The sequence below is a fragment of the Myxine glutinosa genome, chromosome 4 (assembly GCF_964187855.1).
Source record: "Myxine glutinosa chromosome 4, kmMyxGlut1.1, whole genome shotgun sequence".
NCBI classification, from domain to species: domain Eukaryota; kingdom Metazoa; phylum Chordata; class Myxini; order Myxiniformes; family Myxinidae; genus Myxine; species Myxine glutinosa.
Window position 1 is genome coordinate 114,816,511 of NC_136264.1, and position 22,717 is coordinate 114,839,227.

Consider the following 22,717-nt stretch of genomic DNA (forward strand, 5'->3'; position numbering starts at 1 on the left):
CCTCAGCCAATGATGTCGCCCCTCAGCCAATGATGCCGCCCCGCATCCAATGATGCCACCCCGCATCCAATGATGCCGCCCCTCAGCCAATGATGTCGCCCCTCAGCCAATGATGTCACCCCTCAGCCAATGATGTCACCCCTCAGCCAATGATGTCGCCCCTCAGCCAATGATGTCGCCCCTCAGCCAATGATGTCGCCCCTCAGCCAATGATGTCGCCCCTCAGCCAATGATGCCGCCCCTCAGCCAATGATGTCGCCCCTCAGCCAATGATGTCGCCCCTCAGCCAATGATGCCGCCCCTCAGCCAATGATGTCGCCCCTCAGCCAATGATGTCGCCCCTCAGCCAATGATGTCGCCCCTCAGCCAATGATGTCGCCCCTCAGCCAATGATGCCACCCCTCAGCCAATGATGTCGCCCCTCAGCCAATGATGTCGCCCCTCAGCCAATGATGTCACCCCTCAGCCAATGATGCTACACCTCAGCCAATGATGCCACCCCTCAGCCAATGATGCTACCCCTCAGCCAATGATGTGACCCCTCAGCCAATGATGCTACACCTCAGCCAATGATGCTACCCCTCAGCCAATGATGCTACCCCTCAGCCAATGATGTGACCCCTCAGCCAATGATGCTACACCTCAGCCAATGATGCTACCCCTCAGCCAATGATGCTACCCCTCAGCCAATGATGCTACCCCTCAGCCAATGATGCTACCCCTCAGCCAATGATGCCACCCCTCAGCCAATGATGCTACACCTCAGCCAATGATGCTACCCCTCAGCCAATGATGCCACCCCTCAGCCAATGATGCTACCCCTCAGCCAATGATGCTACCCCTCAGCCAATGATGCTACCCCTCAGCCAATGATGATGATGATGCTACCCCTAGACGACCCATGACCCGTTGGGTCAATGTCAGTTTGAATAGATATGAGAATAGAACTAAAGCGAACGCTGGACATCATCAGGGAGATTATTTGGGCCAGCAAGCCATAAGGCTCACCTCTCCAGCGTTCTAAATCACTTACCTGTGACACGTGATTTCGGCCCTTATCTCCGATCACGTTGACGGAAATCACCACAGCATATCGTCAAGATCCCTCCAAAAGGCTCGTCTTTGTCACATACATCACGCAACGTGCGATCCACAGCCTCGAAACTCTCTCTCCTGATCATAGGACACTCATCCCACACGATGAGTTTTGTACTTCGAAAGAGGTCTGCGATAGTGGAATTTTTATCGATGTTGCATACGCCATCTTCCCTCGGTGTCAGAGGGATTTGGAACCTTGAGTGCGCTGTTCTTCCACCAGGCATGAGGGTAGCAGCTATGCCAGATGAGGCCACCGCAGGGGGCAACTTCTCCACTCGCTCTCACTTTAGAGAGAATCAGGTTCATAAGAAACGTCTTCCCTGTGCCTCCAGGCGTGTCAATGAAAATCATTGATGACTGATTCGTGCGGATGTTGCTATTCGCGTCCATAGACGTGAGGTGTGATTCGTTGTCCGCGTCCGTAGCGCCGTCGGAGGGTTGATACGACATTCTTCCTGCAAATAGTATTGTGTTTGTGCTATCGTTTTGCCGATCATCAAATGACAAATAAATTACATTGTGAAAATTAAAGATTTCAAATAAACCTATTTAAAGTGTATGCGCATATAAATAATAAAAAAAATCGAAGAAATATCTCTCGGTAATTTCCTGAAACATATTTTACGCCCGGGTAATAATGTTGAATGAAATGACGAAGATATATACTGTATGCCTGTTATTTTAGGCGGTGTATTTTCGTATATCAACGTGGCGCGATTTTTAAAATATACCTCTGCAATTTCCCATGTGTGCGTGAATGTTCTCAATTATTTCTTTTACCGAGTCTAAAACCATCGACAAAAATGAAATCAGATGGCGACTTAGATTGAAGATAAAGGCGTGAAACAGACTCAATGGCCTTGAAGATACAAGCCTTTCAGAATTCATTTCGTTCTATAAACGGAAACTTTCATCGGATTTTCTTCCCGTTTTTTTTCAACCGAGTCTAAAACTATGTTGGCGACTGTGAAAAATGAAATGATATATCGAATTTGATTTGAAATAAAACTGAGAGAGCGAGCAAGACACCACGGGCCTACAAAACAGGCCTCAAAGCTATGCGAGTTAATAAAATGGTGGATATTACTACTCTCTCAAAGGGGTAAGCCATGCCCCCGGACCGATCGAATGTTACATACAAACACGCAAGATTTCAATTTTATAATTATATATATATATATATATATATATATATATATATATATATATATATATATATATATATATTGTTACAGACGCGGCTTTTAGATGCTATATTGACCGAGCGTTGGTGTATTTAACCGCGTCCGAACAGTTACTCCCCGATTAAAACCCGATTCCACCCGACGTTGACCAGATCGCCCCACAGATATTCAATCGGGAAATCTCTAAAGCGACCGAAAGAGAATGAAAAAGAAGAAGAAGAAGAATACGGAGGAAGAACAGATTTTATTATACACACACAAGCAATGGATGGAAGAAGCAGTAACACAGCGAATCGTTAACTTACACTATTCATTTTTACTTAGCCCCAAGACAACGAGTAGGACAGGACGTTCACACTTACACAGGGGATATATTGCAGGCAGGTAGGGCTTGAGATGGATTGCTTGAGAGGGAGGCAAGGTCGGGAGGCCGCAGTTCGCAATTCCTCGCGGTTTTGGCGGGAAACCCTCCATCGTGTCTCCACTGCGGTAGACGTCACGCGCTGGTTCGGCACAACTGCTCCTTTTCTTGGGGTGGGGCCGTCTCCCTCCTTTCAGCGCGTCTCTCCAAAGCTGGTTTCCTTGCCGAGTACCTCTCCTCTTTGGCTTGGAGCGTTTCGCATCTCACCGCTCCTTTTGGTGCAGCCTCTTTGCTCCTCTCCCAGGGTCATCTCCAAGTCATCTGGTAAAGCAGTCCCTTACAGTCGCTTTTATCACCTCGGGCGGAATTAAGCCGCCGGCTCCGAGGGCACGCCTACCGGGTCACTCACCGCGGTGTTGATTGGCTGTTAGGGCTGGTTCACTCCTTCCCTCTTATGACGAGGTGGAGACACGCCTTTCTTCCCCCAACCCTACCTCGTGGCCAATGGTGGTTTGAAGAAAACCGGCCAAAATGCGGAAGGCAATTGGAAGGGAGGTTTTGGGGAAATTGGAAGGGCCTACGCTTATTTCGTTTGATACAATGCAAAGTCAATCTAGTGGGAAACACATATTTAGCCTACATGGAATAAGGAAATACACTATTTAAAAGATATATCGTGACCTGCGTGTAAGTTTCATGGAATTAACTAGGATGCCGACTGCGACCATTATTTACATTAACAGGGTGTTACCGTACTTTTGTAACGTTCACATTGTAACGTTTCCACATTCGTTACACGGCACCCTCCTTTCTTCAGGCCCGTGCTCGGGCCTATTAAACTTTAACTTAGTGTGACACGTAGGTGTAATTCCCTCTACAATTAACCTGACCCTGAGTGTGACAATCTTAAAACACAAATAAGTATGTCCCCCTATTGCATTGCATCCTGTCTAACAGACTCAAGCCCACAGCTAACCGAATTACGGAATTATTCTCAAACTATACATTTACGGTGGGGAGCATTATTTACAATGACGTGATTTCTTATTTACAACGCAACCCAGGACCTGTGTTTTTTTTTTTTGTTTGTTTTTTTTTAGGGAACAAGAGAAAGAAATTCCTGTTGGGAGGGAGGAGACAGCACGCATTGCATCGATGCACCAGTACCAATACCACCAAAGCACCCAAAAGCACCAAACACCACAAAGCACCACAAAGCACCCAAAAGCACCATCTGGTGCGCAGTCACCATGGTTCATAATAAACACAACAAAACAACTGGTGGTGGTCTTCTCTTTCTCTGCTGGGCCGATGTTCTTCCCGACGTCTTCTGGCTTCATGCGGCCTAGTTGGAAATAATAAAAAGCACAACTTGTGTCCATTTTTATTTAGGGCCTCAGGGGCCAACTAAGGGTGGTCCACCTGTTTGGCATAGGTGCCACCTTACCGAGGTCCGCAAGCAAGATTCCCTGGCCACTATGGCCGGTCTCCAACAGAGGTGCCCTGCCCCAGAACCTGGGGTCCATCAAGTGGTACTTGGCCGCAGAACAGCGGTCCATACAGTGGTACATCAACGCAATGCATGCTGGTTCTGGGAATCTCGGGCGCACAATGGCCACCTCACGCACGCTCCCATCGGCACCCAATGGCGCACAGGTCATGTGGGAGACAAAAGAAAGACAATTGAGCGAGGGGTAAGGTCACAAGGGTACACGTCAATAAGGCAATGCAAGGCGAAATGCGTACGGAGGGCGAAGTGAGAAAGCTCGTCCCTACCGTACGTCACCCCCCTGTCACCTACCCTACCCTTACCCCATATGTACAAAAATCTACCCATTTACAAATTCGTCACTACTGTCACGTCTTCCCCATATTTCCCCTATACCAAATTCGTCTCCACAATCCCTTTACTTCAAAATTTGCCATCACCAATTCATCATCAATCCTCATAAGGAGGGAGAGATGGAATTACGCACAATGTCACACCCACGTCATGATGCGTCTCACAATCCAAACATTTGCATCATAAAAAATAATCAAAACATGGCATGGTGTGGAGTACCTGTCACCTCAGGTGAGTGGATGCAGATGGTGCGAGGAGATCCTTCATCCTAACTATTTTCTAAATGACTTTAACACACTTTACACTACCCGGGGTCTCTCCCTGCCAATCCATTGGCCAACTTACACTATGGGTTCTAAAAACCAATTCCCATTGACCAAACTGTGGTGCTTCTCAATTTGGGGTCTCACTCCCCCGATTCATCTCCCGGTGCTCTCGCACAATTTCTGGGCTGCGACGTCTAGCTCTCCCAACAGGTCTACCCACCTGCACACCTCCACCACTGTAGTTGCCACCCGAGCTTACCTAGCTCCTCACCCTAACCTAACTAACTGGGGACAGCCCCTCTCCTGGCTCTGTCACCCCATGGTGCCCTCTGGCACTGGGCTACCCGGGTCCGTCCTCCGGATCCTCGGGCCCCATCCACAACAACTACTACCGGCTCCCAGAGCCCACCTGCGGCCTCACCTGGCCGACATCCTCACAGTGGTGGAGTGCCCAAACCAACTACACACACTAACAGGCTACACGCCCAGCCATTTCCACAACACTAATGCACCCATCCACATACCATTCTGCCACCCGCACCACAGATGCCAATATCCAACCACAATTTACCTGTACCCTCTACCTAACACTTACACTACCTGCCCCGGGTATCCGTGATGGGGGTCCACTCTTCCCCCATTCACACCTTCGCACCATCCACTCCACTCCACAGTTTCCACCATACTCACTCCACGACCATCCATTCCAATACTCCATACCATTTATTCCATACAACCATTTATTTCACACAACCATTCTCCATTCACCTGTTGTTGCACACCTGTGCAATCACACCTGGTGCCACCTGCACCCTCCTTTCTTCCTGGACCATTTGGTCAACACAACACGCAATCACCACTACTCCCTCATACACTGCTCCACACACCTGTTCAGTTGCACACCTGTGCAATCACACCTGTTCCATTCTCACCTGTTCAATCCTCACACACACGGCATCATCTCAGCTAACTACTCCCCTCTGAAACTTGCGCTTCCCAGTCGTCCCTTTAAACTATTGCGCTCCCACGTCATTATAATCCACACTAATCTACCTGCGTCCCCACTACAGGTATCAGTCACTAACTAAACTTAACGTTACCTAATGTCATCTTCGCTAGATCCCTACAATATAACCTAACCCACCCGGGCTAGTTTTCACTGCCATACACCCCATAAGCTATTGCGCATTTGCCCCAATGTGAGGGATGGTGGATTTGCCATCCCACCACATCGGGGGTCTCTCTATCAATTTTGCTCGTCCAAATTCCAACCAATTCAAAGATTTTCCATTTACTGCCAATTCTATTCACTTTTCTAAATTTCGTTTCAAATCACTACCATCATCATCCGTCTACTTATTACATCCTCTCGGTGCGCCAATTCACATCTACAGCCCGGCTTCGTACAGCCGAGCAATGAACGCGGATTATTTTGTGCCGGCGGCTGGATGCGTCCCGCACTCGGGGCAGGGGCGTGGGCTTACCCGGGCCGAGATCCCACGCACCACCTCGGCGTGGAGCCATCCAATGTCCCCATCTCGACCTGCCGGCACGTCTCAACAAAACGTGGTCGCCATAACGACCCTTCCTATCCAGCTGCCCGCTCCGCCTAGTGGAGCCCGGACGCGGCCGTTTCAAGCGAGGCACAGCGCGGATCGCGTACGGCGGTTCTTTCGAAACCGCCGTGGTTCGGATCCCCGCTGGTCCTCGCGGCACGCGAAGCTGCCCGACGCGCACCGAGGGCCCGATTCGGCTATAAGTCGCCCTAACCGCTAAACCGGTTACCGTCGACGCTTCACCTGGATGCTTACATGCATACGCTACCCCTTTCTTGCTCATACATGCAGCCGTTTCCATTCTCCTCGTACCTTTCCTTACACACCTCGGTACACTCATTCCGCTCGCCGACTTGGTCACACACCTGACCACCGAACACTTTGGCACACATTCGTTGGTCGCACACCTCACCAACACACCTCTTCGCGCCCCCTCCTCGGTCACTTCCTCTGTGACAATCACAGGTGTGCTCTCATTCGCACATCCAACCACGTGCCTCACTACCAACTCAAATGTGCCTTCCCACACACGCTCTACCATTCCAGGTGTGCATCCTTCCATTCCAGGTGTACATCCTCGCTCACCTGTCACAACCAACTCACGCTCTACCATTCCAGGTGTGCATCCTTCCATTCCAGGTGTACATCCTCGCTCACCTGTCACAACCAACTCACGCTCCGTTTCACTCTCACTACTCTCACCTCCACTCTTGACAACGCACTCTTTCCTCATGCACCTGTCCGTTACACACCTTTCTCGCGCACACTCTCCCGTTACACCCTCTGTAACACTCACCACAGGCGTACACTTCCTCGTTACATCCTCTGTAACACTCACCACAGGTGTACACTCTCTCGTTACATCCTCTGTAACACTCACCACAGGTGTACACTCTCTCGTTACTTCCTCCGTAACACTCACCACAGGTGTACACTCTCTCGTTACTTCCTCCGTAACACTCACCACACCGCGCTTCCATGTACCCCCTCGCACACGCGCTTCGACCAACTCACTCTTGACGGCACACTCACTCCTCGGCGTGCACTTTTTCCTCACACACCCCATGGTCGGACATTCTCGCACACCTCTTTTTTCGCACACCTGACCTGTCACACACTTCACCAACGGCCTTTCACGAACACCCGGATCCAAACCAATCCCCAAGCCGACTGAAGCTTTCCTCACATCATATACATTGCCACTCACCTCCGTACTTCGTCTCCGCACCTCCTTTGCCACCTGCAAACTTTTTATTTGGTTAGTGAGCACCTCATCATGATTTGAACACAGACCTTGTACATATTCCATTACCTCCTCCTGGATTTCTCTCTTAGTTTCTGTCCGTCCCTTCTTAATTTCACTCACCTCTTCTTCCACTTCCTCTAATTTTTGTTTAACCTCTTTTATTTCTCGGTGCGTCTCCTCAAGTTCGTCCTCTAAGGCTACCTTAACCGTTTCGATGTGCGTCCTCACCTCTCGGTCCTTTGTCTCCATTATCTCTGTCACCTCGTCCACCCTCATTGTCAGTTCCTCACGTACCATCTGACATTGCCTCTGTGTCGCTATCAAGTCATTTTTAATTTCTTTTTGTGTCGCCTTTAACCCTCCGAGTACTGCAGTGTTCCTTTGAACCTGCTCCACTAACTTCGTTTGTCCCTCTGTCAGCTGTTCCACCTCCTCCGTCAGATCTTCTATTCCCCCTTGTAACTTAGCCGTATTATTTCTCACCTCTTTCTCCATACGCTTCTCACCTCGCTTTACCTCCTCGCGCAGCCCCGAAACCTCCTCACTTACCCCTCGTCGTATTTCCTCCATCTCTTTTGTAGATGCCACCCTCATCTGTCCCAATTCATCCCTCTGAGCATCCAGTTTGGTTTCTACCCCGATTTTCACCTCCTCTATCTGCTCTCCCATTTGTTTGATTTCCCTGGCAGATTGTTCCCCTATTTCCCGCAATTTGTCCTCCATCCTATTTTCTAACCCCATTAACCCATTTTTCACCTCTTTTATCCCGTTGTCTAACCCCTCAAAATTATTGTCTAACTTCCCAATTTTCTTGTCTAACCCCTCAAAATTATTGTCTAACTTCCCAATTTTCTTGTCTAACCCCTCAAAATTATTGTCTAGCTTCCCAATTTTCTTGTCTAACTCCTCAAAATTATTGTCTAACTTCCCAATTTTCTTGTCTAACCCCTCAAAATTTTTGTCTACCTTCTCACCGGTACCCCTCGCTTCGTCCCTCATTACCCCCATTTTTGCTTCTAGCCTCTCCATAAGGGCCCCCATTTTTCTGCTTTCCATTTTCTCACTATCGTTTTTTTTCTGCATTTCCACCATGAATTGGGTCATGAAGGCTTGCATTTGGGTCGCGCTCATTGGTTCCGCGGCCGTGGCCCCCTCAACCTCGTGCGCGAGAGCGCCATTTTGTGCGTCTGAAACCTCCGCAACCACATTGCCATTTTTCTCCTCCTCCCTTTCTTCCACATACATTTCCCCGAGGTCCTGGGTCGATTCCACCCTGTCTATCTCTCCCACCGACATCCGATCGCCTTGATTGTCCATGGCGCGATCTCAAAATTCGGGTTTTGCTTTGTAAAACAAAATAAATTTCGGCAGCTTGTAATTTTGAGCGCGTTAAGCGCGCTTCGGGTCCGATTTCGGGTCCGATCTCCCTCCTCGACACCAATTGTTACTCTAATAGTACAATTGGTGTTCCAAAATTTGGGCCTAGCAAATTTAGTCCCAGGTCCGAATCCAACTCCTCGACACCAAATTGTTACAGCCAATTTGTACAATTTGGTGTCCAAAATTTGGTCCAGGGTTCCAAATCCCCACTCCTGACTACCAATTGTTACAGATGTCCTCCATCCTTTTTAGATGCTAGAATGCTTTTAGATGCTATATTGACCGAGCGGTGGTGTATTTAACCGCGTCCGAACAGTTACTCCCCGATTAAAACCCGATTCCACCCGACGTTGACCAGATCGCCCCACAGATATTCAATCGGGAAATCTCTAAAGCGACCGAAAGAGAATGAAAAAGAAGAAGAAGAAGAATACGGAGGAAGAACAGATTTTATTATACACACACAAGCAATGGATGGAAGAAGCAGTAACACAGCGAATCGTTAACTTACACTATTCATTTTTACTTAGCCCCAAGACAACGAGTAGGACAGGACGTTCACACTTACACAGGGGATATATTGCAGGCAGGTAGGGCTTGAGATGGATTGCTTGAGAGGGAGGCAAGGTCGGGAGGCCGCAGTTCGCAATTCCTCGCGGTTTTGGCGGGAAACCCTCCGTCGTGTCTCCACTGCGGTAGACGTCACGCGCTGGTTCGGCACACCTGCTCCTTTTCTTGGGGTGGGGCCGTCTCCCTCCTTTCAGCGCGTCTCTCCAAAGCTGGTTTCCTTGCCGAGTACCTCTCCTCTTTGGCTTGGAGCGTTTCGCATCTCACCGCTCCTTTTGGTGCAGCCTCTTTGCTCCTCTCCCAGGGTCATCTCCAAGTCATCTGGTAAAGCAGTCCCTTACAGTCGCTTTTATCACCTCGGGCGGAATTAAGCCGCCGGCTCCGAGGGCACGCCTACCGGGTCACTCACCGCGGTGTTGATTGGCTGTTAGGGCTGGTTCACTCCTTCCCTCTTATGACGAGGTGGAGACACGCCTTTCTTCCCCAACCCTACCTCGTGGCCAATGGTGGTTTGAAGAAAACCGGCCAAAATGCGGAAGGCAATTGGAAGGGAGGTTTTGGGGAAATTGGAAGGGCCTACGCTTATTTCGTTTGATACAATGCAAAGTCAATCTAGTGGGAAACACATATTTAGCCTACATGGAATAAGGAAATACACTATTTAAAAGATATATCGTGACCTGCGTGTAAGTTTCATGGAATTAACTAGGACGCCGACTGCGACCATTATTTACATTAACAGGGTGTTACCGTACTTTTGTAACGTTCACATTGTAACGTTTCCACATTCGTTACAATATATATATATATATATATATATATATATGGAATTAAGCCGCCGGCTCCGAGGGCACGCCTACCGGGTCACTCACCGCGGTGTTGATTGGCTGTTAGGGCTGGTTCACTCCTTCCCTCTTATGACGAGGTGGAGACACGCCTTTCTTCCCCCAACCCTACCTCGTGGCCAATGGTGGTTTGAAGAAAACCGGCCAAAATGCGGAAGGCAATTGGAAGGGAGGTTTTGGGGAAATTGGAAGGGCCTACGCTTATTTCGTTTGATACAATGCAAAGTCAATCTAGTGGGAAACACATATTTAGCCTACATGGAATAAGGAAATACACTATTTAAAAGATATATCGTGACCTGCGTGTAAGTTTCATGGAATTAACTAGGACGCCGACTGCGACCATTATTTACATTAACAGGGTGTTACCGTACTTTTGTAACGTTCACATTGTAACGTTTCCACATTCGTTACAATATATATATATATATATATATATATATATATATATATATATATATATATATATATATATATATATATATATATATATATATATATATATATATATATATAAACATAATATAATGCTGGAGGCTATTTTTGTCTGCCATGAATTCCTCTCATCATCTGTTTGTTGAATAACAAATCCCTGCTGAGCTTCTGTTTTGTGCTCCTAAATGCACTTAATTCAGTCACAGACAAACTTGCTCTTCTTCTTTCCTAATTCTTTCAACTTCTTCTTAATTGCGCTTCATTTTGCCCCTTTGTCTCGAGCAGTCACCCTTGTTGAAATGGAGCCTCTGATTAATTTTGTCTTTTCTGTGGATACATGGTCTGAAGAAAGTAATTACATTACCCCATTCTGAAGTTAGGCTTGCTCTAAAATGTTCTAAAATGCAGTGATCACTCTGTATAACACTGAGTTGATTTTGAAAATATAATTACAGCCAAAGGTTGCATGTGCAACATACAGGAAGGTTCTGAATAATATCCTTCACTGGACTGTTCTCGTATGTTTATTTCTCATTTCAGAACACGCCAGACGCGGATTTCATAATTGACAAACATCCCAGATATGACAACATCATTATTGGAGCAGGTTTCTCTGGTAAGAACTCCCAGCCATTCTCCAGATATAAAGGTTTCATTTTAGTGCACATATTTTCTATATTTCAATAAGTACAGCTGATTTATCATATCGCATTCCTGAAGATTGGCCAACATCACAGCATAAAGCACAGAATATGGGATAATGTGCTCTGTTACACTTTTGTGTTGATGTGATTAATAAAAGGGCATCTGTCTGTGGAGACCGAATCAATGTGTGATCACATTGTTGTAAAATTAACTCTTTTTCTATGATGGAAATGTTTTTGTTGTTGTGGAAAGCAGAAAATAATACTGTTGATTATATTTGGAGTGATTTTCCTTGCTACAAACAAATATAACTGCTCAAATTGGCCAGTTTTTAATAGCATCACATTTAGAGCTCCTTGCCATGGTTGTTAACAAATCAGGTGTGAAGCTGCAAAATGCCAAAGCAGTTGCTCCGCTTCACCAATGGCCGGTTTTAGGCTGAATTGGCCTGCTATCGCACCTGAGCGGAGAATGCACGAAGCAGACTCGTGGTTTTCAGAAATAGGAATGATTTTTTGAACAGTCATCATGACACAAGCGGAGAATCTTGAACGTAGAAAAACACAATAAATAACTTAAACTTAGCCGAACTGCGAATAAGAACAAAGGCATCACGAGCACAACTCACTTGAACTGGACCAGGTTTTCAGGATATGTTTAGTCTCACTGGATAGTGACATGGAGAACTGCTGGCATGCAGCGAAAGTTCCTCTTCATCCAATGTCGGCAAGGCTCAGCTAATAGGACTCTGCAGCTGGGGATCTTGCAGGGAGTCGAGAGAGAGTGCGTGAGATGACTACTAGATTCCCCCTTTTATTGTCCCTCATGCTCCCCTTACCCCCTCCATCGGGATTACGCATTACCTACTCTGGAGTGCCGCCCAATGAATGGTGCTCAATACCTGGTGGAAACAGGCTTTGTGCTGCCGCCGTGACACTTTGCCACTTGATCAGGACCCGCTCCGGTTTCAGACGAGGGGGACGGTGGGGAACACCAGATGAGACATCCTTCAACACTAACAATTCATTCAGACACCACCATCCCCCCAGCGGTGGCAAGGACACCTTATCTTATTCTTTAACGGCAACGATTATTTCCATGTTCCTGTGGGGCTAGCCGAGGGAGGCTTGGCCCAAGTCTTTCACGAGCAGGCTGGCCAGACCTGACATCCGACTAAAGTTAGGGCATAAATACGGAATTTGCCTATGGTGCCGGTGATAGGTCGCCTATTCTTCATGAAGGACACTGACCATGGGATCTTCAACTAATGTCGGCAGACGGTAAACCCAGTTTACCATCTATCTGAGGGATGCCACGCACATTGATGAATCACCCTGCCTGTGAAACACTGGGATTGACAGTTTATAGCTGGGTCGGGATTCAAACCCAGGCTAGACAGCTTATCTCTCATCATTAATGTTAATACTGATTTGATCTCACGAGATCTTGTCGGGACAAGAAACTTTTTGTCGAAACTGTATTTATCTTACGTGTGTGTACCTATAGTGTGTCCCTTGGAAGATTATTGGTGTAAATCTTTCACACCTGTATAAAATCGTCGAGTATTTCATGCCGCGTTATTTGCGGGCTAGTTCTTGAAGCTTCCTACCTTGAGGCCTTGTTTTCTCTCAGCGGTCGATCGTGGTCCTTCTACTCTCGTTCTCTCAGTTTTTTCCCAGTCTTTTCACCCCCATACTTCCTTGTTTAAAATCTTAACTCGAAAATTTGCGCTTCCGGTTTCTCGATCGGGGTGGCAACTTTTGTTCTCTCCGGGCATCCAAAGTGAAGTTACTTTTCCATTCGTGTGTTTGACAAATTAGCACTCGTTATTTTATCATCTATGCGTTATTGTTTGTTTCGAGTTCGTTTTGGTTTGAATTTCCTGTAACTCGTAATAAATTAATCATTTTCTGTTTGTTCCGCATGTGCGGCCTTGTAGCCTGAGGCTTTCACCGTCGAAGTTTGTTCACTTAAGTTCCTTCCTTCGCTGTTTTTGCTTGGTTCTTAGATTTTTCCCTTCTCCCCCGAACTTCCCCGAACATCTACTATTTATCTAACGTTTTAATTCCCCCCCCCCCAAAAAACCCAAAAACAAAAACAAAAAAACAACAACAACATTTCCCTGCTCTCAAATGTTGTTTGTGTCCTTCCCTCTCTCTCCCCATCTTGTCTACCGCTCCCCTTATTTTGTGTTTTATGTGTCAGTTTGACTTTTTGTGTGATTAATGTTCGCTCTTTCACGAGCCTCGATCTTGTATACAAAAAAAAATAAAAAATAAAGAGAATGCTTCTTAAATCGATGCGCAATTTTTACAATGATAAAATCTTACGTAGCAATACAATCTAATGACTCGTGCACTTGTATAATTAAATCTGTGTGGCTAATCCAAGAAAAAAATTTGTGATATGCTTAATTACCACATGTTCTCGACTCGTAATTTTTGCAGGGCATGGTTTCAAGTTGGCACCTGTGGTTGGGAAGTTGCTGTCCGAGCTTGCAAGTGGCAGACATCCATCCTACAAACTGACACCATTTCGTATCGGCCGCTTTGCCCTCAAAGCAAATTTGTGAATTTGGTGTCCTGAAATTCATAAAACACGTCTGCTCAAAGCAGGTAAAAGCATTCCTTTGTAACGATAAATTCTAATAAAGCTCTTAAATTCCTCAGCTGTTTGGGGAGAATTTCCCTGATAATTTATAATGATTTGACACTTATTTTATTGATGTCAGATGGGTTCACACTGTTTCCATATCTGCTTTTGACCACTTCTCTTGACTACTCGTTGCTCCATTTGAGAGGTTGGTCTCATCTTGGGTTTGTAAGAGGATGTTGTGAACAGTTACCTGCCAAATGAAAACGAATCCAAGATGAAACGCCAGATGTTAATGTACCAAAATCAGGATGGCCAACAAGAGCTCTCGGCAATGAATATAAAAAAACGTTCTCTTTTTTTGTGTACAAGGTCAAGGCTTGTGGAAGAGAGCTAGAACACTGAACGGATTAAAAACTTGCTTAGAAAATGCTGTGATTCCAATCTTTTTTTCTTAGGTTGTGGGGTGTGGTGGAAAGGGGAGGGGAGAGAGGGGTGACTGAGGTAGGCCATTGGTTGCATAATTGTAAACCTCTTCCTTTGTATAGAAACTTTTTGTGACCATGAGATTTTAAAGTTAGAATGATTTTTATCCATCCAAATCATGTCGATGAATTGCTTTGATAATAAAAACTTTCTCTTTAGCATCCTCCAACATGTCCATTTATTACCTCTGCCACCAAAGGTGGACGGAGGTTATGCTTTCACCCCTGTTTTTGTTTGTTTGTCTGTGAGCAGGATATTCCATCGTATTTGGAAGAAACTTGGTGGAGAGGTTGGGTGTGTGACAAGGTAGAATTGACTCTTGGTTAAGACCTCGATCTGGATCCGGTTTCAATCATTTTTCAAGTGATTCTTCACCGATGAGAGATGGGGCCAAAAACGATATAATATACTGTACAGCAGGATATTTGAAAACGTTGCAGATGGATTCGGAAGAAACTTGGTGCACAGGTTTGGTGTATGACAAGGATGAATTGTTTAGATTTTGGGGAAGAACCAGATCCAGATCCTAGAATTTTTCAAGTGAGTCTTCACCATTGAGAGATAAAGCCAAAAACAATACATTGCACGATATTTCTAAAAGTTCTGGACGGATTGTGACAAAACTTGATGGTTGAGTTGGGTGCATGACAAGAACAAGCTGATTAGGGTTTGGTTAATGTCCGGATCCAGATCTGGCCTATCGATGGGCTACTTTTCATCTTTTTTTTCTGTAGTCCTTTTGTACAAATGTGGCAGCCGAAATCCGAGCCTCCGTTAGGTGCCCGCGGAGTGCGCACCCCGCTGGGGGCCACCCATAAATAGGGGCCTCCCACATCAGCTTTCTTTAAAGTCCAGTAGTGCAACATAGACGTTTCCAATAACAGGATCCTGCATGCCTACCGGCTCCCAATCGCTTCAATGATGCGTTTAATCAAAGTCATTATGTTGCACTTCACAACCACATGGCATACCTATCTGTAAATCTCAATTTTATCAATGAGGATGAAAAATGCAGTGAAACACGTGAAATTCGGACCTTTCGTAGCAGAGTTGTTGTTGTTTATGCGCTCACTTCGCTTTATTCTAAAATCTTAAATGGTTCCTGCTGCCATACATTAAACATCTTCATCCAATTCAGAAAGACAGACGGACTTTTAAAATAGAAACCTGTATATTGTTATGAATTTGGTAGAGCAATATGTAGAGCAGAGTAGATCTGAGTAGGTAAAATGCTCCGGGATGTCGCGATAGCTAGAACCCACTATGTACCTTTAAGTTAGTATGTGTAGGCGTATGCCGGGATAATTGCGTATATATTTCCTGTACGGGGACAGGAAGTGCTAAGTAGTTAGGGTGATAAGGGTAACTTTGTGTGTTTTCCCACCCCTGTGGTCAATCCAATGTCCCTTTTGGCATCGCACCTAGACAGTAGGAATTCATGCCCCTAGCGCACCTACATTAATTAATTCCCTTCCCTTTCACATCAATGGAACAACACCGACCAAAACGCACCCTGCTGAGACACGATGAGAAGGGGGTGGATCTTTTGACGTCATGGGGAAGGGCGGACGAATGGGGGTCACAAGAGGGCGTGATGGTGCGGGAGGGAAGTGACGACACGAAGGAGAAGAAGAAGAGTTCGGAGTTGGACATGAGGCAGAGCAGACGCCATTTGGGGGAGCTGAGAGGATTCAGTCGTGATAGAGTGCACTGGACATTTTTCCCCTCTAGTTCTTCCCTGCCTTCGTTCCCTCCATCTTCCCTGCGATTGGATCGCGTGCTTGCGTGGGCGGCTGTATTCCATTTGTGGCCTCTTGCGTACCATCGACCAACCATTCACGATCTCCAAGGCGCCGGGCAGAGACGACAGCCCCAGAAACCGTGGTCCTTCGGACGGGGCGAGCGTTTGATAGTTGCGGGGCGAGAGGACTGGGGTCGGCGAGCGAGTCGCGTCGGGGAGACCCTTCCCGCCCACGTGTCAGGGCCTAGCCATCCGAGGCCTGCACGATCTCCACGCCACGCTTCCGAGCGAGCAGAGCTAAGAACGCACCACACACACACACACACACACACCATCTTTGTTCATTTCGTCGTCTGCCCTGTGGTTTGTTTAATAACTCTGTTGAGCGGGAGTACTCCATATAGGGGGTTTAGAGCATCATATTTCTTTGTTCTCGGAACCGTTAATAAATCCTTATATTATTTTCTGAATATATCTGAACGCAGTTTCCTGTTGGATTTTAATAGATAAGGCTGCGGAGCTTTGCTGTGTCCCGTCCCTCCATTCCGCGCGTTTAACTTTAGTTTAAGTGTTTGATTTGGAATCCGCTATTGAGTTCTCGCCTCGGGAGTTAAAGCCTCGCAATTGGCTATCCGCAACTGTGGTGTTAATCGCGGTTGCGTGACAAGTGGTGTCGGATTCGAACCCGTCGGACAACTTTTTTGTCCGCGGCGAGACATCGACACGGTCGGGCGTACATTGCGCCCGACGTTCGAACGCAAAATTTTTATAGGCGAGGCGGAGAAATTTGTATAGTCAATTGGACATACGGAGCGCTATATTGCGTCTTCGTCAAATTTAAATTGTGTTCCTGGAATTATTAAAACTAGGGCATTGCCCGTACTATATCTATATCTAAAATTATATCCCCCCCCTCTATTTACATGAAATGGTTTGGTCCAAAGCGAACGGCTTGCGAGTACGGTGACAATCCCCCCCCTCTATTTACATGCAATGGTTTGGTCCAAAGCGAACGGCTTCCGGAGTTTGGTAAAGAAATCGCCATCGCGTGCACAAACGCGCAGGAAAGCGAATGAATCGCAAATTCGTTTTTATTAGTTGTAAAACATAGTTTAACGCCAACATAGTTTGCAAACGTGAAATAAATGAATACGCTCTCAAATGTGCCATCCGAGGCAGAGTGTGCCCGCCACGTTCGGCACACGCGATCGTTCGCTGCTCTCTGATTGGTTGAATCGTTTTTTGGACATAGCTCGGTAAGTAATTGTCCGATTAATATGAAACCTTGAAAAGGCACATCCTCGGGTCCCCAGCAATATACCTGGCAAGTTAAAAGTATATCGGACCCGTGGTTGTCGAGAAACAGCGGTCACAGACAAACAAACGTACAGACAGACAGAGATTACTGGAATTATAGATAGACTAGGGCATTGCCCGTACTATATCTATATCTAAAATTATATCCCCCCCCTCTATTTACATGAAATGGTTTGGTCCAAAGCGAACGGCTTGCGAGTACGGTGACAATCCCCCCCCTCTATTTACATGCAATGGTTTGGTCCAAAGCGAACGGCTTCCGGAGTTTGGTAAAGAAATCGCCATCGCGTGCACAAACGCGCAGGAAAGCGAATGAATCGCAAATTCGTTTTTATTAGTTGTAAAACATAGTTTAACGCCAACATAGTTTGCAAACGTGAAATAAATGAATACGCTCTCAAATGTGCCATCCGAGGCAGAGTGTGCCCGCCACGTTCGGCACACGCGATCGTTCGCTGCTCTCTGATTGGTTGAATCGTTTTTTGGACATAGCTCGGTAAGTAATTGTCCGATTAATATGAAACCTTGAAAAGGCACATCCTCGGGTCCCCAGCAATATACCTGGCAAGTTAAAAGTATATCGGACCCGTGGTTGTCGAGAAACAGCGGTCACAGACAAACAAACGTACAGACAGACAGAGATTACTGGAATTATAGATAGATTAATACGCGCGCGGGAAACAATCTTCCGGAAGGCGGATGTCGGAGATTGATGAGATGGAGGTACGCAGCGAGGCCTCCGTCAGCGTCGGGAGTGAGCCGGAAATAGGGGAATTTGATGCAGAGGTGAGCCTTGGAACCTCCCTCGTCCCGAGCACCAGCTTATGCCCCTCCCCTACCGGGGAGTCGGGAACAAGTGGGACGGCCCCTAGAGACGACCAGGCTTTAATGAAATTTTTAAAGGAATTAATGGATGCTCAGAGTAATAAAATTGATGGGCTGGAAAATAAAATGAGTAATGATATGGGAGAAATGGAAAGTGGGTTGGAAAATAGAATTGAAGGGATGGGAAATAAAATTGAAGGGATGGAAAAGAACGGTGAGCGAAACCTTGCAGAAATTCGGGGAATAAATGATAAAATTGATGGGCTGGAAAATAAAATGAGTAAGGAGATGGGAGAAATGAAAAACGAAATGGATTCCCAGGGGAATGAATGGAGGGAAGGACTGAAGGATATGAGTGACCAAATTAATGGATTAAAAGGGGAAATGGCAATTGTGGCAAGTGTACAGGGGAGCGGGGAATGTCCACAGTTGGATGGGGAATGTGTACAGGTAGATGGGGAATGCCTGCAGGTAAACGTGGAGTGTCCACAGGTGAGCGGAGAATGCCCACAGGTGAATGGGGAAGGAAATTTGGGATGTGAGAGTTGTAATGGGGAATGTTTCCCACATTCTGGCCTGGTTGTTTATCGGGACCGTGTGGATGTCACAACACCCCAACCGGGGGATGAATTTGGAATTGTGCAGCACCAGGGCGGTGGTGCGGAGCAAGAGGGGGTAGAGTTTTTGGGGGTCCGTGCAATGGAGCCGGACCGGGTATTTATTGGGGATATTGATCAAAGCCTGGCGGGGCCAGGAATGATTTGTGGAAATGATGATGATGAGGATGAGGATGATTTGATCCAGCGGCTGGAGACCTGTGACAGTCCCATGGAGGTAGAGCTTGTCCAGGCCCAAAGGAGTCTGGGGGAAGAGGTGAGTTGGTCCAAGGAGGTGGTTGGAATGACCGAGGGGACGCTCACCATACACTGCTATTTGGAAACAGAGGCTCCAAAATTGGACAACCAGTTGGGGGAGTGTGTTGGCTCCGGGCTGGATTTGGATCTTGGAGGATCGGGAGATAGAGCTTCTGGAGATTTGGTCCCTGTAGGGAATTTGGATCGACTGCAGGGAGGGGCAGAACAACCGGGGGTAGAGGTTGTTCCCTGCAGCTGCGGTTTGGCAGTGGGAATGAAAATTTGTAAAAGAAAATTTAAAATAAAATTACAATGGGAACTTGATTTGGAGCAGCCATGGTGGGGATTGGTCCCCGGGCTGCGGGATTTGGACATGGAGAGGTCATGGGTGATGGCCTCGGGCAAAAGTTGCCCCTTTCAAAATTTGGGTATGCCAGCCAGCTGGGAGGCTGTGATGGCGAGATTTGGACGTGGGGTCCATCCTTGGGTGTCGAGGTACGACCTGGGTCCCACGGGGGGTCTGGCGGAGTGTGGCGTCCCTTGTCCGTCGGGGGCGCCGTCCGAGCCGGTGGCTCGGGCCGGCAGGGTCACCGGACCCTGGTGGGGGTTAAGACCTCCAGGGGGGTCCGAGGTGGTTTCTCAAGCCTGGGATGGCAAATATTGAGGACCACTAGGGGGAGGTGTTGTGGGTCGCGCTTTGGTGGTGGCACTGCGGACGGCCAACTTGGGACTGATGTGGTGACCACCCGGGCATGCGACCTGGCACCCTCCTCCAGAGACTCTGGGACAACCAGCATGTGGTGACCTGGCATGGTGGTTGGTCTATGGACGCGGGTCAAACCGAATGGACAGGGATGGAGATAGCCTGCCAGACAACTATTGGGGCATCTGTGGAACGTGATGGTGTGAGTGACCTTCCACAGATGCTCCGTTATGATTTATGGACTCTCGGGTTGGGAAGAGAGCCATGGGGTTGATGAATGGGGAGATGTGTAACGAGCCGAGCATATGGGCCATGCTCGGCTGGCATGTGTATGGCAAAGCATCTTTCTTTGGTGAGGTTAGTAAAATGTGACAAATGTTTGGCATGGGTAATCTGTGGGTTAGATGCAAATTTAAGGGTGGATTTTGAAATGTCATGGTGGACACTGTACAGTGACGCCATTATTGATCCAGGTGTGCAGACCAAAGTGTTGGAGGCTGTGATGAAATTAATAGGGTAGCAAGACACAGCTTTCAACTGGTTGCGGGGGCAACTGTGCTGATATTTGGGACGCGGGGTTATGGGAATGTAGTTGTGTGGTCTTTGGGTCAACGTGGTGCTGTGCGTGTCCGAGGTGTGTGGACCATGTCTTCTGGGTGGATCTCCTGGTGGAGCATGGCTGTTGACTGGACCTTGGTGTGGTCAAGTGTGGGTGAGCACTGGGGGGGCTGCAGTTCTGTAGTCGGACTGGGGGATGATGGGGAGGTGCAGGGGATGTGGCTGTGGGGATGCCACGCACTGCGACCGTGCCCCCCAGGGCCGAGGTTGTGTGTGCGGTAGTGTGTGTTGTGGCAGCAAGTGCTCACCACATTGGCCAGCTGGGGCTGGTGCAGCTGTGTTCCTCGCAAGGGGGCCGAAGGATGGATGGTGGGTCGCACCCTTATGGACACTCGTGGGCCATGTTGGCGTTTTGACTGCTCACCTTGTGACCCTTGCACGGTAGAGGTGCAGAGCTGTCGTGGCCACAGGTGGTTGTGTAGTGATGTTCACCGTTGGATGCGGATCCACATACCTGCCAGTGTAGTGGGGACAAAAGAGAAATTTGGGAGTATTTGGTAGGCCCAATGTGAAATTTTGGGATTTTGAGGGTGGATTGCACTTTGGACCCGACCAACCTGAAACTACCTGCACTTGAGGTGAGTGTTTTGAGGAGTACTGTCTCAGGCTTCAGGACTTGCTTTGGAGATTGGGGACATGTAATTTGGAGTTGGGAGGCGGGTGAGAGTGATGACATGGCCGGTGGGGGGATGGAATGTGGGCCACACAGTGTCTTGTGGGTGGCGTATGTTTTTTGTGTTGTGGTTATGTGTTTTGATGTGGTCGTGAGAGTGGAACCTGGAGAGTGAGTGATGATTATTGGAGATAATGAGGGGTGATAATTGTGCTTTTGGAAATGTGCTTTTGGAAATGTGTAATGATTCAATGATTTGAACTGTGAATGTGATTTCACATGTAGCAGGCCATGGCAAACTTTGAAACACCTTTTGTACTACCATCATCTATAGAATTGTGCTGAGTTGTGTGGAGAATTGAATGGCAGCGGGGGAGGAAGTGTGTTTTGGGGTCTTGTGGGTGGGGAAGGTGTGTGTGTCCGCAGGTACAGAGCAAACTCTGAGGAGCGATGCCTGCGGGCTCCCCTCTGCGGCAATTACCCCTGGCAGCCGGTGGTAACTGGAAATTGGAGCTCGTTGGTGGTGGGTCTGGTTGGGTGCCGCGGGGTGAGGAAGTCCCCCGGTGACCCGTGTTGCTGTGCGGAGGCAGGAGGCAAAGGAGCCTGGTGTGTGTGGAGACCCTCACCGGCGAGGTAACGGCGAAAAGGGGCTGTTGGGCTGTCACGGGGCCAAGAGGTAAAGGGGGGGGGGGCAATGAACTTGTAAGTCGGTTGACTTGTTTTTGGGACTGCGGGCACCACAGCCTGATGCGCCCCCACCATCTTTTTGTGCAGTACCTCCCCGCTGCCTAGTTGAGGAATGCACACACGCACGCGAATGACATCAATGCCATGGTCCTGCAGGGGGGTGTATTGAAATAAGTGCTTTGTTGACTTTGGAAATGCCTTGATGATTTGGAATGAGGATGAGTGGTTAAGGGGTCTGTGTTGCATGAATGTGGGCGAAATCCACTGAGCCATGTCACTCACCTGCAACATCTGGACAGGGCCCGTGGAAATTTAGGGGTGCATTGGGATGGCCCCACAGGTAAGGTTGTGTCTTGTGGCATCCACCGGGGGACGTGGTCTGTAGACCGGGGTATGTACAAAGGCTAGAGTTTTGAGTTTTGGAAAGACGGTTAGGTTTTGTGGTTAAGTTAGTGTTGCATGTTGTTTGTTTCCTCCCTCCACAGGAACAATGAAGCAAATGTACATACTTGCATGATGGTTAAGGGGTTTAGCATGTTAAGGAAGTGTAGGTAGGTAGTCCGACTCACTTCCCACAGCCCTTCCTGATTTATTTCATAGGTTAATTAAGTGTGTGACAGTAAGTGTTAAGGCTGGAATGGTAGCGCCTGCGGTGAACCTTGCAGGAGCTACGGTTCCGGGGGGGGGGGGGGGGGCTGAGTTATGAATTTGGTAGAGCAATATGTAGAGCAGAGTAGATCTGAGTAGGTAAAATGCTCCGGGATGTCACGATAGCTAGAACCCACTATGTACCTTTAAGTTAGTATGTGTAGGCGTATGCCGGGATAATTGCGTATATATTTCCTGTACGGGGAC

At 47.7% G+C, this 22,717-nt stretch overlaps 1 protein-coding gene across 9 annotated transcripts in view; it reads left to right on the forward strand.

Moving 5' to 3' along the window:
• The window catches only part of PIPOX (pipecolic acid and sarcosine oxidase), an 88,127-nt gene extending 73,465 nt beyond the window's left edge, over window positions 1-14,662 (forward strand). For 4 of the 9 annotated variants that reach the window (XM_068113154.2, XM_068113152.2, XM_078776301.1 and 1 more), the window contains exons 7-8: window positions 11,322-11,397; window positions 13,874-14,662. In XM_068113154.2, coding sequence (XP_067969255.2) covers window positions 11,322-11,397; window positions 13,874-13,998 — 201 coding nt within the window. In that variant the 3' untranslated portion in view covers window positions 13,999-14,662. The remainder of the gene's footprint in view (window positions 1-11,321; window positions 11,398-13,873) is intronic. The other 5 variants (XM_078776298.1, XM_078776299.1, XM_078776303.1 and 2 more) reach the window with 2 other exon arrangements.
• The last annotated feature ends 8,055 nt before the right edge of the window (window positions 14,663-22,717 follow it).